Genomic DNA, 17,283 nt, shown 5'->3' on the forward strand with positions numbered 1-17,283 from the left:
ACGTGTTGGTGTTGGTGTTGGTGTTGTTGCTTCACAATCGAATCTTCGCCCCCAATCCACGACCCTCGTACCAGATCGATTCCTGCCATTGACCTATCTTGACACCCACGTCAGCTCTGGCGTCGAGTTTCAAGCTCCCTCCAAGAGCGTCTCTTATTGTGCCAAATGCATTACTGTTCCAATCTACGGGCAACCGGGGGGTCAGGTTTTCCCCTGGTACTATTGCGAATGGATACTCCCAGGCGATGGTGCCAATCTCGCTGCCATTGTGGTATGCTGCAGCATCGATACTGGTGACATACATGGCAAAGGGCGACACTAGGACTAATGTGGCCGTGGACGAGAGTATATGCATCTACTCTATCAGCCGTGTTATCCTCAGGGGCATCGGCAAACGTACCGTCGTCTCCTTCAAGAACTTGGGTCCAAACATCTTTGGCGTCGGCACCGTCATTTCCACCTTCGGATCCGGGAAGTTGGGGATCGAGTCGGCGTGGCTTTTGATGGTCAGTGTCGTGTTGTAGCCGGAGATATACTGCGATAACCATTCACCGCCCACTGCACCGACCTCCCAGGCTGCTCTCGCGGTGATTTGATTCGGACCAGGAATGACATCTGCCGAAAGCCATGCGTATCCGACTCGCGTGTCGTTGACCCAAAGACTGACATTGCAATAAGGAATCGAGACGGAATACTCGGTCGGGTTGATCAGATTAACCGTTGCCTGCAGAATTAATGATGTGTCCGACGTATCGACGACTTCCATACCCTTGAGTTCTGGCATTTGAAAATTCCCGGTCACTGGGTTGACAAAGATATCTCCCTGCGCCGGGATCTGGCGCACCACGAATTGGCCCAAGGCAGTCAGAGTGCTTACGTCGACACTGGCATGGACTGAAAGTGCGGCACCATGGCCAAACACCAAATCCTTAACGACTTTTGCAAAGACTGCGTCGTCCTTGATTTCCAGGGGTGCGTCCTTGACGATGGACTGAACTAGTAAGTCGTGGCCGATTTTCGTTGCATTGGCTGTCTGCCATTCGCTTAGATCCAGATTACCCAGCAGGTCCCCCTTGTAGAAAACATCCGCGTCCGCTCTGACTCGGTCGACATCCAGGTTTATATTCATGTCTGGAGGCAATGCAACCAGGACTGTGACAACCGCCGAAATCTTGGGTCGTGTCTCCTTGATCGGGTCAGGCAGAGAAAAGTGCGCGTCGGCCAGCGAAAAGTTCTTGATCAGGTTGTCAAAGGGGTGTCCAGGTAGAGAAAAGGGGATTGTGGTCTCGCGCAAGATCTTCCCAATCCACTGCGGTGTATTCTCATCCTGTTCACCACCTCGGATGTACACGGTCGTATCTCTCCCTTCCAAATACTTTCCAATGAAGGTATCCAAAGGCGATGTGTTTGAATTCGGACATATTTTGGTCAGAGACGTCGGCAATTGACGCACCAATGCAGTAACGCTTGCCGTGATGTTCTGCTTCGGCAGGATATGTATCGCACTTGTTCTAGCGGTCGCAAAACGCAGATAATCATCCTCGCAATCCGGCAGAAGTACTTCAAACCCCAATGTGGGTATGTCGAACTTGAGAGGAAAGTCGTTCTTGACCGAAACATTGGCCATGGCTTTCAAACCTTCGGGGTGGCCTGGAACACCGTACTCGGCGAAGCGAACCTGTCGAATGTCTGGTTCCGGCATTCTCGGGACATCATGGCCCTCAAACTTCAAGACCTGAGCAACCGTCTGCTCGCCCAATCTGACGAGACCACTTCGAACCGGAACCGTAGCAACGGCTCTGGCGGTGACTGCCTTTAACTTCCCATCCATAAAATCTTTGGCAACTCTTCGGATGCCATCAATGTCACCGGGCTCCAAATCTGCCAGGAGGTCGACATGGTTATGATGATGATTGCGGATATTGACTTTGACTGGAGGAAGTGTTGCTGTACCCAACAAAACATTGTCATATTCGGGTAAATAGACCTTGACATTGGCCTCTCCGCTCTCAACTTCTCGTGCGATCCATGTCCCGAATCTGCCCAAGTCCCTTGTTGGTTTGTTGCGCACCCGTGAAGCATCGAGGTAGAAGGTTCCCTGTACCCGGGCGCGGATGCCGAGGGATGTGAAAGAATCGATGGACAGGTTGGTCGGTTCGAACACGATGCTCTGTTTAGCATATTCCTCGATGACCGACGGAAGGGTAAAGGCAAAACATGCGGCTATAACCCCGACACATAAGATGGACAGAGCAAGGATGGTTGGCCATCTGCTTTGCTTTTTCTTCCCATTCTCTATCGACTCCACGGAGGAGACAGACACTGAAGGCAGGTCGTCATCGTCCGATTGGTCATTGTAGCTCGTCCGCGAACCGTCTTCGGGTCTCGAAAGCAGGGGAGTTCGTTCGGATGAATGCGGCGACGTCTGTCGCGACGACATGATAGTCTGCAGAAGGGCTTCCCTATTGCGAAGCAACTAGGTGATCACCATTGTAGAATTGAGGTGGTCAACACTGGAGGCTACAGTGGTGAGGCTGGATGTGATGTGATTCTAGGATATTAGTATCAGATCATGATTCATCATGCGGATGAAACGAAGAGTGAACATGCGATTGGAAGTTGTCTGCCTAACAAAACAGCACCACTGCAGCACCAGGCACAGGAACAGGAACAGGGAATTAGCCGGACTTTAGGCGCCCTTCCCCCCAATGGGTCACCCAGAGAGGTGCTTGGGGGCGTCGTGCGGGGTGATGGATGTGCATCAGGCACCCAGATATACCTGACTGCTTATGACAGCATGTGCTCTATCTGCTGGTCTCAGCACTGCGCTCCTCGCCCGTGACATAGAGAGGCACCTATAACTTTTGTTGTTCCATCTCATCCAACCTCCTCCTCAGGTTTGCAATATGTCCCGGTGTAGTCTTGCAACATCCTCCGACAATGATACCTTTCCACGCCCCTCGCTGTCTGGCTTCACTTACAATCTCGAGCATTTGCTCGTCCCAAGGTCTGCTATCGATGTCGTCGCCCACCCATCTCTGCAGCTGTGTGTCGTAGACCTTGCGTCCAGCACCGTCAGGATACAAGACCAGCCTAGGCAACTCCATCGAGAGGGATCTTGCGGCGTCCTCGAATCCGCGAACCAATCCTGCCACCTTATAGATCTTGGTGCAGTTGAGCCCGATTGCGAATGGCCTGCGTTCGCCTTCGAGCATGGCAGCCACCACGTCCTTGATCTCCGTCCCGTCGGGCAGCCTGTCATTGTCGCTGGGAAAGACACACGAGATCCAATACTCCTTGTCGGTGATGGCGCGCATGACCTTCCTTGCCGTCCTCACTTCGTCGAGCCTGGGCAGAGTCTCAAAAGCCACGAGATCAATATCTCTCCACGCCTCATCCTGTGTAAACGCGGATATTCGTTCCATATGAAACTTGAAAAGATTGTCTTCTTTAATTGCCCCATAGTCTCCGCTATACTCAGTGCTAGGAACCATAGTTGCACCATAGGCTCCCAGACTTAAAGCCACTAGACCCGGTCGACCGTTGAACGCATCCCGAGCGATCCTGACTGCAGAGCACATGTACTTCTTCGCCTCTTCTGGCTCGATGCCAGTGTCGCTCGAGGTCTTTGTGTTTCTGAACCCATGGTAACTAGCCTGGTAAGTCGCAGTGAGAATGATGTCGACACCTGCACGGGCGAAATCTCTTTGTACGCTCTGGAGCGGAGATGGATTTTCCACGAGCAAGTGGGATGACCACAGCGGCGTTTTGGTCGAGAACTGAACCCCGTGTTCATCCTCCAGCGTCGTCCCCAAGCCGCCGTCAAGCAAGAGGACGTCTCGGTCGAGTAGATGATCAGCCATTAGAGGATATCAAGCTGAAGAAAAAACTCCCAGTCGACCAGGTCATGTTCGTCAAAATTACGACAAGGCTGAAGCCCCGGCCACGAAGGGATACCTAAGGGGGGTGGGTCGATGGGCGCAATAGGCCAGAGCTCGGCGTTCCAGAATCTACGTCTGCACATTCTGTAGGTGGTGGACCTGAAAAGAACAAAGTAAAATGGGCCTCCTAAGCCTGAAGCTTCCCCCGGCTAGGGGCCTGGGGAGATTATCGCAGCCGAATCATTGGGCGTGGAAAGACTGTGAGTCAAACCGCAAGCATGCAAGCTGCACACGGCGTACTAGGCGTACTACGTACCTGTGACTTTGAATGGCGTCCAATGCACGCTTCCCCGCCATCAAAATTTATCTCGCTCTGTGCAGAACAAATTTTCCTTGACTGTAAATATAGTCATCTACATTAGTGTTGGGTCGGCGTCGCTGGCGACGGTACCTACCTCTCTGCAGGTTCAAAGATACTTGAAATTCGAATCTCAAAACCTTGCACTACAAAATCGCGAAGACAAAAAGCATTCCTCCAGCCATGGCGTCTCTCCGCTCTCTCCTCCGTCCTCTACAACACGTCCGGTCTCTCTCGACCGCTTCCTCAGCTGCTACCTCGAGCTCACCTTCACCGCGACATCTCCTGTCCATCTCGAACCTGTCACCGACGGAGCTGGCAACCCTAGTCAACAATGCCATAGCACACAAAAACTCCAAACTACCCACAACATGGCCGCTCCGAAACGGCCTCTCGAACAAAACGATAGCGCTGATCTTCTCAAAGCGATCGACGCGGACACGAGTATCGACTGAAGGCGCGGTTGTCGCGATGGGCGGACACCCGATGTTTCTCGGGAAAGACGACATCCAACTAGGAGTCAACGAGTCGCTATACGACACGTCCGTAGTGATCTCGAGTATGGTGTCCGGGATCGTTGCGCGAGTCGGGCCGCACTCGGACATTGCCAATCTGGCCAAAGACTCGTCTGTGCCGGTGATCAATGCCCTCTGCGACACCTACCATCCCATGCAAACCATCGCGGACTTTGCGACGTTGACGCAAACGTTCTCCACGCCCGCGGAAAAGCTGAAGGGCCTGAAGATCGCGTGGGTGGGCGACGCCAACAATGTCTTGTTCGACATGTGCATTGGCGCCAGGAAGTTGGGGGTTGATATGGCAGTGGCCACCCCATCGGGATACGGCATTCCCGACAAAATCAAGCAAGAAATCGATGCTGCAGGTCCAGGAACGCTGTTAGAAACAAATACTCCGGAAGAAGCCGTCAAGGGAGCAAACATCATCGTGACGGATACGTGGATCTCCATGGGCCAGGAAGAGGAGAAGGCAAAACGATTGCAGGCCTTCAGTGGATACCAGGTGACAGAGGATCTGGCTCGACGGGGTGGCGCCGCTGAGGATTGGCGCTTCATGCATTGTCTGCCTCGACACCCCGAAGAAGTCAGTGACGAGGTATTCTATGGAAAGAGGTCGTTGGTTTTCCCGGAGGCTGAGAACCGGTTATGGTCGGCCATTGCCACTCTCGAGGCGTTCGTCGTCAACAAAGGAGAAGTCAAAAAGACCGAGCAATGAACGGATTGACCATTCTCTCAGCAACCACGGGAGCTGGCACATATGGAGCGGATGACCTCCGGCACGACGTGGTGTCGTCCGAGGCAACGAAATACAAAAAAGATAGTAGACATAATACTAGAGCTACGATAGATACACATGCTCATCTACAGTCCTAAGCCGTTTCTCAGGATGTCGACCAGCAAACGCAGAGTATCCACGTACAGATGACGATCTATGCGATGATAGTCGAAGCGAGGCCATTATAAAGAGCACAACTACACTGAGAAGGGTGCGTCACGTACAACTGAAAAGGCCTTATATACCTCTCTGTAGTTGTGCTTAAGTAACATCCTCCTAGTGGACCGGAATTGGTGGAATCACATGCATTGACTGCCTCGGTCTGGGGTTCAAGTTGTCAATTCTGGAGATCAATCCCGAAAGGACATCCAACTTCGAACTTCAAGTTCACGAGCAGACCTCCACCGCTGCATAACACGCCACCGCCGACATCATTCCACCCTTCCACACCATCGCCCGATTATGCTTTGATCACTCCAATGCCTCTGCGATAGTAGGCTGATTGCTTTGCTTCGAATCCTCGTCTCTCCTCGCCTCGAACCTGTTCCTGCTCTCGCTTGCGGCCTACCATTGATTGCGGAATATAACATAACTCCTTGACGAAGTCGCGCCCCATCTCACCCGGCCGCGATACATACAACCTACAGACTACATTGAACACTTAACCCGCCGACCAGACAAGATGGAGGTATGTGTCCCTATCCTCCCCTCACACACCTCACACACCTCACGCGTCGATCGAATCGTACGAACATGTAGCAAACATCAAATTTTCCACTCCAGCACCGCTCAATGTACCCATCATATCCAACTATGTCTTCCCCTGACAGCAAACCTACCTTTTGCTAACCGCTTGACCTCACAAACAGTCCCCAGCCCTATCGCGCTCATCATCGTTCGCGCCCGGTCCACACCGCCGCTCCCACCCGAACCTACACCATCTGTCCCTGGCGCCATTGACGCCGAAATACCCCATCGATCCAGCAGACTACCTGGCCTACTTCGACCCGTCGACATCGGAACTGCACACATCGGCCTCGATCAGCCAGATCGCCAGTCTGCCGTCTCCGGGCGGCATCCTGACCACTACGACGACAACAGGAGGTGACAGCCGCTCGGCCGCGCATTCGAGAGCCAGTTCGCGGACGCGAAAACTGAAGAACAAAACCATAGAGAAGACGAGGTCGGCGTTGTCTGTGCCGCCGCATGCATCTGCATCTAGCACCACAACCGCACACGCCTCATCTATACACGAGGGCGTTCCTTTTTACCTCAATACGCCGTCGGGAGCATTGAGCAGCGACGGCTTCGGACAGAAACATCACGCTGGGTTGAATGTGCATACTTCGGACGCGTCGTGGTTGATCCAGACCGGGTTGACACTGACGGAGGGTTCGAGAGAAAGTAAAGGCCAGTCGTGGATGTTCAAACGCGACTCGTCGACCTCCTTACACACCCCTACCGACGAGAGACTGGCGTGGCGGTCAGGGAGAGCCACACCCAGTGTCAGTCGTCGAAGCAGCCACAAGAGAAGTCGGAGGTCGTTGGCTATGACACCGGCTCCAGCTACGCCTGTGGATGAACCGACTCCTGATTGGGCTGATGACCACACTCAAGCGGAAATCGCTGCACAAATTGAGAGTGACTTTACCGACGAACTGGACGAGGACCCTTACGGACTCCTTGATTTCGAAGGGCAATTTGACAGTGAAGACGAAGAGGACGTACGACAGGAGATCTCGAAATATCGACTAGGAAGATGGATGGATGGAGTGGCGGACGTCTTTCTCCGTTTAGAAGACTTTCCGGAACCTGGGCGATCAGATCTGGAAGCAGGCAATGCTCAATCAGCTCCTGCACCAGCAAAAGACGTGGAAACTGCCAGTGTGGCATCCGAAACGTCAGTGGAAGCTCCTCCTGAGAAGCCCAATGGTGTCTGGGATGATGTGGCCTGGTTTGGTCGTTTGATAGCAAGGACTCTTCAGTCATAGCCTAAGCTCACGTCGAACCAGCTCGATTGCGCTCCACTGCGCTCCACTCAACAAACTAATTCGTGGATTTGATTCCCTTCCCCGATAGCAACTGTGCTTCTAGCCTGAAAGCTCGATGGTCTCTGGGATATTGCGATGTTTCTTCGTCGGTGGTGCAATGACGCTGATGTCGTCTTCCTCGTCATCAGCAGGAGCCTCACATTTGATCCCACCACGTTGTTGCATATCTGCTTCTGCTTGCTCCTTCTTGATCTTGCGCTTAGCTGCCTCAAGCTCTGCCTGTGATTGATTGTCAGCTGATGCATTGTGTTTGAGGACCGTATTGAAACACCTTTTGCCGACGGAGTAGCTCCACTGCCTCTTCCTTGGTGAGAGTCTCGGGATCTCTTTCCTCCAAGGGGACAGGACTGGGTGCTCGTGGAAGGATATCGAGGATCTGCAGCGCATCTGCAGCGCATCTAGTCCAGTCAGGATGTTGCGTTAGACCGAAGCAGATTCGATACACACCTTTGCTCCGATACAGGAAGATGAACACGGCAATGGGGCTATTGTCGATCATCTCCCCTGTGTAGGTCATCAGGGCTTTTGCTGGTTCCTCTTTCCCAAGGCTGGTCATATTGATCAGCGTTTCTGTATCGTGCCATCGCAGTGGTCACTCACCTGATCCCAATGTCCACTGCCTGTCCTTTCAGAGCTTTCTCCGGAATCAAGTCCTCCAACGTCGGGAGATCCCGGCCGACCATGGCCTTGCTTAGAAGTCTCTTGCGTGAAAAAGTAACACGAATGGTACCAATATGTCCATACTTCTTCTGGATCTCTGCCATTGTACCTTCAGGGGTTTCCTCTGCTATCATGGTAAATATCAACATCGTAGATGGAGGGAGCCAGTCGTTACGTACTTATCAAGAGCTCTTTCCACTGGAAAAGATTGACTTTCTTGTGTGAACGAGGACCACTCGTTACACCCTGGATTTGTTTGACGAAGTTCATACGATGATGGTGCTTGTAATCTGCTTTCTTCACGACAGGGACATGGACCTTCTGTCCATCAACGTAAGTAGTCAACGATAGGTAGTCGGCCGTGCCGAACGACAGATGTCCTTTGACCGTATAATTGATCTCGAAGTTGGCACCGGGAATTGCTTCAATGTACTTGACGATTGTGGAGGACCCCTAAGAAGAGCCATGAGCATTCAGCGCCGCGTCGTCGTCAGCACGAGGCTGATATTCCTGCACGGTCTTCCCACCGCTGGAGATTGTGATCTCAACATTTCCAAGGATCGCCATGAGGATGGACAAGTTGCATGAAGAGGGGTGCGGTGGGCTTGATGTACCTAGGAAGGACGGTGACTCGGGCTCGAAGTGGCGCAGGCGGATCGAGCGTAGCAGGAGCAGGAGCAGGAGCAGGAGCAGCGAAAGAAGGGTTCGCAACAGACGATTGTAAGAGGGCAAGGTATGAAGGATGATAAAGGAGGAGGTCAACGAGAAGAAAAGCGAAACAAGGTCAAGTGGTAGTGAGAGAAGCAGAAACGGATCGGTGGAAGCAGGCACGTTTTCTTTTCACCTTATGAGACTGTCTGGTAGAAGATCCTACAGTCAGTGAGACTGCGGCATTGTAAGCGCGTGAAAGAGCGTCTATTCGACTCTGGCCGCGTGGTTTGAAAGTGAGTCGAGCCTGGAAAGGAAGTCTTTTGATGCGGCCAGCAGAAGTACTTGAATAGGTACCTACAATAGCAGATACAGTAGAATATCGCCACTTGCAGAGGTAAATAGTGCAACGACGCATCTGTCTTCGTGTACAGAGTTCATTTAGTTACTTACATGGAGAGCTCGATGATTTTGGCAGTGTAGTGCAGTGCTGTGGTCGACTGTCTGAGGAAAATCGGCTTTGTCAGACAGCTCCTTGGCGAAATGTGTAGTCGCCAGCAGAAATTCTTCTCCAAAAGCGAAAATACCTTAAGTTTCAGTCTGACGAAAGCACTTCTGATACGCTAACTTAGTTTGGCAAGGTCCCCAACTTGAACCACTTTACGCGTGCCGACGGACCGACGCGTGACCCAGTTCCGACGTGAAACGTGAAACACTGGCAGCCTTGCAGCGACCATTCCTCTATCCCTCCATCCCTCCATCGCTGCATTCATCAAGCGACATCGAATCATCTGCCTGCTATAACCTCCCATGACAACATCTAGTATCACTTGACCACATTGCCGACCCGATACGAGGATGTAAACAAATCACACAGACACAGAACAACACCCTGTCAATCTCATAACAAATATATATACATCAGCTCATCCCCATCTCTACATAGCTACCTAGGTACCTAAGGGCCCTATACCACTGCGCCAGCTTCTCCCTTGACTCTCTACCGCTCCAACCTCAACCTCAACCAACCTCAACCTCACCTATACACCGGTTATAACAATGCATTCACTCATCGTCATCCTCACCCTTCTATCTCCCCTCCCCCACGTCTCAGCATGGGGCAGCCTCGGCCACCGCACCGTGGCCTACCTAGCGAGCATGTACTTCACGACCGAATCCACAGTAATGACCAACCACCTCCTGCACGGCCAGGACATCTCGGAAGCAGCCCTCTTCGCTGACAAAGTGCGGCACATGCCTCAATTCGCCTACTCCGCCGGCTGGCACTACATCGACGCGCGCGACGATCCGCCACGCCACTGCGGGATCAATATGACCAGGGACTGCGGCGACGGAAGCGGAAGTTCTGACCCTGCCACCGACTCTGACGCCGACTCTCACTCTGACACTACCGCCACCGGGGGCTGCGTGGTCAGCGCGATCGCCAACCACACGCAACGGGTCTCCAATCTATCTCTGCCGGCGTACTTCCGCGGCCAGAGTCTGCGGTTCATGATCCATTTCTTCGGCGACGTCCATCAGCCGCTGCACACGGAAGCCGAGGACCGCGGAGGGAACGAGTACGCCGTGACATTTGACGGAAAAGCCACCAATCTCCACAGTGCGTGGGACACGTTGATTCCGAATAAACTTGTCGCTACTGCCATGGCGAGAAACGAAACCAAAAGCAGCAATCATCACAGCGCTGACGTCGAATTGTTGGACGCTTGGGAATGGGCTCGCAGATTGTACGACAAGCATGAACGAGACGAATTAGGGGTCGAAGACCATGCTGATGACGATGACCACGACGAGTGTTTGACCGATCCGGCAGAGTGTGCGCTTCAATGGGCGAGCGAGGCCAATGCGCATGTCTGTTTGTATGTCCTGGCTAGAGATGTGCGTGGTCAGGATCTGGGCGGAGATTACTATGATGGAGCTGTGCCCATTATCAATGATATGGTGGCCAAGGCCGGTCGAAGGTTGGCGGTTTGGATCAACGCCATTTCCGCGACAGAGCATGATCATGCGGCGCTGCTGCAAACACAGTGACAAACAGATGATAATGACATGACGATTAGTTAGTAGTATATCATGTCTCAAAGACGTCAATCCCCGGAATGCATCTGGCTGGGGCTGGCCCAACCCTCCCTGTACTACTGGGGGAAGATATCGGAGTCTGCTGGGCGCGGTTCCTTGTCGCGTTCACGAAGAGCTCCCATTGATGATCACTTCGGCCTCGACTTCGTCGGGTATAGCCATGCTGACTCGTACTGCTACTGCTGAAAGTGGTCTGGGACGTAGAACATTGATGAGGTTAGACAGCCGGAGAAGGCTGTTTAGAGGGATCCCCAGGCTGTGAGGGCATTCCAGCAAGGATTGTGATGTGACAAGGCTGAAGAAGGCTGAAGATGGCTTCAAGGACATTTCTCAGCCATCACAAGCGTTGCTGCTATCTAATCACTCTCAGAGATCGCATTGTACTCATTCATTGCCACTGCCACTGCCGTCCCTTTGGAAGACCATCACCGTGTTCGGCCTGATCATCCCCAACGCCCTTACCCCGAGGCATCTGGGCAGCCGATGATACAATCAGAAGCCGTTGCTCTCATCCATGACTTTTTTGGCCATATGTTCCCCTTTCCCATCCATGGCGGTACGAACAGTTCGCTGGGCAGACGACACCAGTCCGCCATAATGATCCTCCAGTCTTCCTTTCTCGACATAAGTCTTCAGTTTAGCTTGCTCCTTGTCAAGGTCTTTCCGAAGGCTTTCCAGTTCATTCTCGGTAAACCTCTCCTGGAGACTGCTTGGGAAGGGATCACGCTCCAGAATTTCTTTGGGTGACAGCAGGTGGACATCTGTTCCTTGAAGGTGTCCCAGGGTGAGAAGTTGCTCGATGGTTCTAAAGAGACTGGTTTGTTGCATCTCGCTTTGCACTCTTTGATCGTCCTTTCCACTGGTCTCGTTCAGCAACAGCCAGTCGTCCCGAATCATTGCTCGTCTCCAGATCAAGACTCGAAGATCATCTTGCTTGGGAGCTGGCAATCCAGAGAGGTCCACAACCTGCAGAGATACCGAAAACTCTTGTCCGCGGACCTCGGGATCTTCTTCTGGGATCCCAGGCCAGTCCATCGGATCCATCAAGGTCAGAATATCTATCAGTTCTTCCGCCGACAATGGATTTTGACGCAACAGAGCCTTCAGACCCTGCTTCAGCTGTCTCTTCAGCGCGGGAAATTTCGATACCCAGCGTGTGGCAAAACTCTCCATAGCGAGATCAGCTGCTGCTTTGTCGTCTAGTGCGGGACCGACCACGGCCATCACATGGGAATGAAGCATTTCTTGGATCTTGATGAGCGCCAGTTCATCATCATACCGCTCGAGATCATCCGCTGTCGTGGCTCTGCCTTCAGCTGCAGCCAGGCCTGCCAATTTGGCAAGGGACAGTTCGGTTTTCTTGCTCCAGAGGTCATCCATTTCTTCGGCCGCAACTTCTTCAAGTGTTTTTTCGGCGCGCAGATAGTTTCCATTGGCGACGATGTCATGGATCCAGCTGAGTTTGCCGACCTTTTGGCCCAATTCTTCGGCCAGCTTAAAGAACCAGGTAAGGAACTTCTTCTTCTTGTCGTCTTCTTCACCCTTGAGCAAAAGAGATCCGCACTCATCATCCTCGATCAGTCGGCGGAAGTAAGCAAGGGCCCATCCTTTACCAAATTGATCGAAGTACATCTCGGCTTTGTTCTGCATCTCGGACAGTTTTCGTTGGTTCTCTTCGGCCAAAGATGGATCAGCCGCCACCTCTGCAGTCAACCGTTTATAGTAGTCGTAATGCAGATTGACCAGCATTCCAAAGTATCCGAACTTCTCGCTTAACCGAATTGCTCCTGGCATGTTGAAGGCTGAAATCACCAGTAATGCTTGAGATAGACGGTCTATCTCTTCATTTCGTAAGGCCTTGATTTCATCTCTGAGGGCTTCGGGATCCTTTTCCAAGACTTTCAAGTGGCACTCCGCTTGAGTGGTTTCTTCATCGACAATACGAGAAAGCAATTCAACTTGCACCGGCAAACGTGCAGCCAGTTCCTCGAGTGCGGTCTTGCTTGGTCCATCATAGGGCTTGCCGTCAAGATCCGTGGGCATCTTCTTCTTTCTGTTTCTCCCGTGGCTAAACTCCCACCACTCGTTCATGAAAGTACCAATGTCATAGATGATGCGCTGGCCGAGTCGTAACGGCTCCGGACGTGACGTCCAAGGGTGCGGGATCTCAACAGGAAAACCTGAGACCAGCACCCCATCTTTGAAGACTTCATCTCCTAGCCCATAAAGAGGAGCGTTGTCTTCCCTGAACTTGAAGGCGGTGCTATATGTTGCGATCCACAGGTCGGCGGCCTCTGTGTAGTAATCGGCAACAACTCTGGGATCTGTAACATCCATGGGCTCTAGTTCATGAGTGCAGTCGCCCAATTCAGACATCAAATGGCCAATGTGCTCAACGCTATTGACCAACCAGTGTCTCACTCGATCCTTCTCTCCCTTTTCTGGATCTGGGTATTTCTGACGGGACTCGTGCAATGCTCGAAGAGTGAAGTCAAGATAAGACATCTCCCGATCGCTCTGAGGATACCTCCGCTGAATTGCCTCTTGAACCTTCCAAAGCGCCTGAGCGGCTGCCAATTTCTCGGCATTCAACAACAACTCGAAGCGAGTGTTGCGAGACACTAGGGACGGGTAATGCTCCAGCAGATGTTGTGCCAAGTCATCGAGGGCCTTAGCCCGGATCCGCATCTGCATTTCGATGGAAGGTGCACTCTTCGGCAGGTGTTTGGATGACGAGGAGAGTATTTCAGAGCTGATGTCCAGTGCAGCGGTCTCGACTTCTTCGGCCGAGAAAGATAGGCTGGCATTTTTGAGATCCAGAGGGTTTTGTTTGAGACTTCCAAAAAACACTGCTTGCTCTATCTTGCTCTTCGCACTGATCCGGTCTTCAAGTTCATCAACATCAATTTCACCATTGTTTCGAGGATGGTAGGTCAATCTGACCACTCCGAAACCTTGCACGCCGAAAACGACCGAGGAGTGTTTCTCTGCCGTCTCCAGCGCAAACCCCAGGACCTTGTACTGTGTACTTTCCCGGAATCGAATGGCATCTTGAAATGGTTCGGGAAGCGCCTGCCGCTCCATCAAGAGTTGCGAGGATGGAGTCTCTCGTATCTTCGCAAGCGAGAACACCACAACAGCAGTCTCGAAGAGGACAAACGCCACTGGATGTGATTTCGCAACGCACAAGCGAGGCCGCCAGGCTTGTTCATCCGAGTTTGATGAGGAGTGACAGGTTATGGGATGGACCACTTTAACTTGGGCGCCTTGGTCGACAAGCATCTCAATGATGAAATATTTGACGCGCTCTGAAGTCGACACCGAAGCCAGCACCATCATCGGTGCACCGTGGCTTTCTCGTCGAGTCAACGCCGTGCTTGGACCTGCTGAAAGTTCCACATCCAGGACCTCGACATCAGGTTGCGCATCTTCAGGCATCGATGACTTCAATGCTTCAAGAACTTCATCTTTGAAGCTGAAAGAAGCCTCGAGGCTGTTACCAGAACTCAAGGTTGTACTCCAGAGTTCCAGTTCAGCATCTTGAGTTGCAATGACAATGTCTCGCTGGCCCTTTCGTGAACCCCCGGCTTTCACAATGGGAATTCCTTTTCTTCGATCTCCACCGAAAACATTCCGAATACTCCCTAGTAAGCCTCCTGTACCGTTCGTTGGTTTTCGCAGAAATTGGACACCTATACCAGGCCTTCCCATTTGATCTCGGATGGTCAGATGAGCTGCTCGGCCATGTCGTAATGCAAGTATGAATCCGGACGGTTCAGCGTTGACCAGCTCTTCGACGACTTCATTGCTCTGCAATTGTGGTATCGAGCCTTGGACGCTGGATGTTTGGCCAGGCAGCAAAGATGAGGCGCTGGATATTGTTTCCCAATACACGACTTTTCCTGATTTGGCAGAAACCGCCACAACTCCTGGTTCTCCGCTCGCTGCTCGGGCCGTAAAGGTTGCCAGCGGTAGCGGGTCGTCGATCGAAGCTGGCGGAAATGGTAGTTTGAAGGTAACGACTTCTCGGGAAGAAGGGGTGGATGCGCCTGTATTGTAGGGCCAGATGATTGCATCGGTATGGGTCAAGGCCAATGCGTAGCCATATTCGGGAGAGATCACGCAGGAATATGGGACTGCAGGGCGGTTTCTGATCTGGTCCGGCAGAGCGGGTAGCTGAGACACAGTGTAGAACTCATTGTTGGATAAGATCAAGGCCGCGCTGGCTGCGCCTGACGCTCTTTCGGACCGCTTTTCAGGTTTCTTCGCACTCCGCAAAGTCAATTCTCTCGTGGACGCAGCTGAATGGGTATTCTCATGGGCTTTCTCGTCGTTTGCTTCGCGTCCTGCGACCTCATTTAAACTAGCCTCAGCCAGAGGTTCAAATGTGTCTTTTCGAAGGGCCGACCGTTTACGTTTCGCTTGTGGCAGCTTGATTGAATCATCTTGTCCTGCTGCCTGTCGAGTTCTCTTGGGCCGCACAGACTGCGGACGCGCAGTCTCTGGTGAGAACATCTTGCACAGGTCACACTGACGTCCAAGACGTCGAGAAAGGGAGAAGGGACGAGCAACTGTAACGAAATAATACCGCGAAATTATCTGGTTAAGGGTCAATTGAGATGTGATTGTTATGACCGTTGTAAACCCCGGGTTGTGGTGGCCTGCGTATTTCGCGTCCGCCAACACTCCCGTTTAGGACAAACCTAATGCCGCCTTAAGGCCGTCACTATTTGCGCGCTACGTGGTCTTGACGCCTCTTTAAACAATCTGGCAAAAGAGACGCAGTCAATGAACTTCAAAGGCTACCTAACAGGTTCGACTACTACCGATCCAATACATACAGGTACATACCGTAAGGTGCTGTGGCCCAGCTGCCTCCATGTCACCTACAATCGTCCAATGGTAAAAGAGCGTGTCCATTGTGTCATAACTGAACTGATTGCATTGATTCGTGCTATGCTAATACATGTGGGTTGAACCCATTTCATTCCATGGAATCCTCAGCTTTGTGTCACCTTGAGGCTCTGTGAGCAATGTGACTGCTGTTGTATCTTGGTATACATTCGTGAGCACCATCCTGAGCGCCATATGTGAGAATGAATTGGCCACCGACTGAATGACCAATCATCTCTAGGAAGGATTGTTTTGTGTTGTTACATCTTCTTGTACTCCTCATCGACACTGCCTGCGTTGGTGCTGGAGTCGATGCTCTCTTCCTTGGATAGGTTGGAGAATTTCTCAACGTCATCCTCGGTCGGTCCATGCAACTGCTCCTCGAAGACGGGGTCGGCATCGCGGGTTTCAAACTTCGTCTTGAAGTCACCTAGGCCATGGGTGCTGCTGTTGGATCGACGACGAGTCTTGCTAAAGTTGTAGCCATAGTCTTCGACTTCCTCGCCCTCGCGACCCCTATCGTCATCGTGAGTATGTCTGCTGACATCGGCAAAGAGCAGGGGTGAGATCATACCAGTTTCCCTTGCCAAATCCTTGTTTCTTGACACTGGTCGGATCGGCGTCGGCGTGACCATGTTTCGCGAAGTAGCGAGGGACGCGGTCTTCAGCAACGGCGGTACCGTCAGCCAGAGCGCTGTGGTTGCGGTCGTTTCCTTTGGTGGTGCGAGTCACTGACGGAGGGTTAGCAGCCAGCGTCGGAGAGGTCGGAATGACTTACTTTTGTAGAGAAGGAGGGATAGGGCACGACACAAGTGAATTGAAGGAGTTTCAGTGGTATTAGAGTCGACGAGGTAGCAGATTGTTTGCTGAAGAACAAGTCAGTGTCTATCAAGTGAAGTTGGAGTTAAAGAAGGGGACTCGCGACCCTGCAGTTCAAGCGATAAGACGCTCGGACCACATTGATGAGGATGATGAACGAATAAATGGACTCTGCGGTAGCGCGGTACGAAGGAAAGGCTTACCTGGTGTTTGTCTGCGATAGGATGGTAGGATGATCCGAGGCAGGAATAGCACAGAGTTACGCGAGATGTTTGAGAGCGTTGTTGTTGTTGTGATTGAGTTGCTGCTTTGGTTTGGCGTATTGTACAGGACGAGGGGAATGGCCAGGAAGATAAATGCCGGAAGTTATGTGACAGGGGCCGGAAACTCCTTATTGGAGAAAGAAGGTGACCGAATAACCCAGATGGTGTGTTCAGGCTGCGATGAACAGCATCTCCTGCTGTCTCCATCCTCGCTGCTCGCATGACCTCCTGGTCATTCTGGCGCCTTCCTTGCCGTCGTCATTGCACCTTCCCCGGATTTTTCATGCTGCCTTAGTGGCTGGCGTCATGGACTAGTG

General features: G+C 52.2%; 8 protein-coding genes across 8 annotated transcripts; 3 read left to right on the forward strand and 5 right to left on the reverse strand.

Annotated features, from left to right (window-relative positions):
• Nucleotides 1-31: 31 nt before the first annotated feature.
• On the reverse strand, nt 32-2,440 carry A1O1_06248 (uncharacterized protein; the record flags this gene model as incomplete). Its single annotated transcript, XM_007727127.1, has 2 exons — nt 32-355; nt 401-2,440. 2 exons carry the CDS (start codon nt 2,438-2,440, stop codon nt 32-34), a joined length of 2,364 nt encoding a protein of 787 aa, XP_007725317.1.
• A 415-nt stretch (nt 2,441-2,855) lies between these two features.
• Nucleotides 2,856-3,863, reverse strand: A1O1_06249 (uncharacterized protein; the record flags this gene model as incomplete). The annotated part of the gene is made up of 1 exon (XM_007727128.1): nt 2,856-3,863. One exon carries the CDS (start codon nt 3,861-3,863, stop codon nt 2,856-2,858), a length of 1,008 nt encoding a protein of 335 aa, XP_007725318.1.
• A 559-nt stretch (nt 3,864-4,422) lies between these two features.
• A1O1_06250 (ornithine carbamoyltransferase, mitochondrial) lies at nt 4,423-5,472 on the forward strand (the record flags this gene model as incomplete). Its single annotated transcript, XM_007727129.1, has 1 exon — nt 4,423-5,472. One exon carries the CDS (start codon nt 4,423-4,425, stop codon nt 5,470-5,472), a length of 1,050 nt encoding a protein of 349 aa, XP_007725319.1.
• A 742-nt stretch (nt 5,473-6,214) lies between these two features.
• A1O1_06251 (uncharacterized protein) lies at nt 6,215-7,523 on the forward strand (the record flags this gene model as incomplete). The annotated part of the gene is made up of 2 exons (XM_007727130.1): nt 6,215-6,220; nt 6,402-7,523. 2 exons carry the CDS (start codon nt 6,215-6,217, stop codon nt 7,521-7,523), a joined length of 1,128 nt encoding a protein of 375 aa, XP_007725320.1.
• A 99-nt stretch (nt 7,524-7,622) lies between these two features.
• A1O1_06252 (uncharacterized protein) lies at nt 7,623-8,347 on the reverse strand (the record flags this gene model as incomplete). The annotated part of the gene is made up of 4 exons (XM_007727131.1): nt 7,623-7,802; nt 7,855-7,970; nt 8,031-8,131; nt 8,184-8,347. 4 exons carry the CDS (start codon nt 8,345-8,347, stop codon nt 7,623-7,625), a joined length of 561 nt encoding a protein of 186 aa, XP_007725321.1.
• Nucleotides 8,348-9,950: 1,603 nt separating this feature from the next.
• A1O1_06253 (uncharacterized protein) lies at nt 9,951-10,943 on the forward strand (the record flags this gene model as incomplete). The annotated part of the gene is made up of 1 exon (XM_007727132.1): nt 9,951-10,943. The coding sequence occupies one exon, from the start codon at nt 9,951-9,953 to the stop codon at nt 10,941-10,943; it is 993 nt and encodes a 330-aa protein (XP_007725322.1).
• Nucleotides 10,944-11,483: 540 nt separating this feature from the next.
• Nucleotides 11,484-15,506, reverse strand: A1O1_06254 (uncharacterized protein; the record flags this gene model as incomplete). Its single annotated transcript, XM_007727133.1, has 1 exon — nt 11,484-15,506. One exon carries the CDS (start codon nt 15,504-15,506, stop codon nt 11,484-11,486), a length of 4,023 nt encoding a protein of 1,340 aa, XP_007725323.1.
• A 638-nt stretch (nt 15,507-16,144) lies between these two features.
• A1O1_06255 (uncharacterized protein) lies at nt 16,145-16,519 on the reverse strand (the record flags this gene model as incomplete). The annotated part of the gene is made up of 1 exon (XM_007727134.1): nt 16,145-16,519. One exon carries the CDS (start codon nt 16,517-16,519, stop codon nt 16,145-16,147), a length of 375 nt encoding a protein of 124 aa, XP_007725324.1.
• Nucleotides 16,520-17,283: the final 764 nt, after the last annotated feature.

The sequence above is a fragment of the Capronia coronata genome, assembly GCF_000585585.1.
Source record: "Capronia coronata CBS 617.96 chromosome Unknown acBCG-supercont1.5, whole genome shotgun sequence".
Lineage (NCBI taxonomy): Eukaryota > Fungi > Ascomycota > Eurotiomycetes > Chaetothyriales > Herpotrichiellaceae > Capronia > Capronia coronata.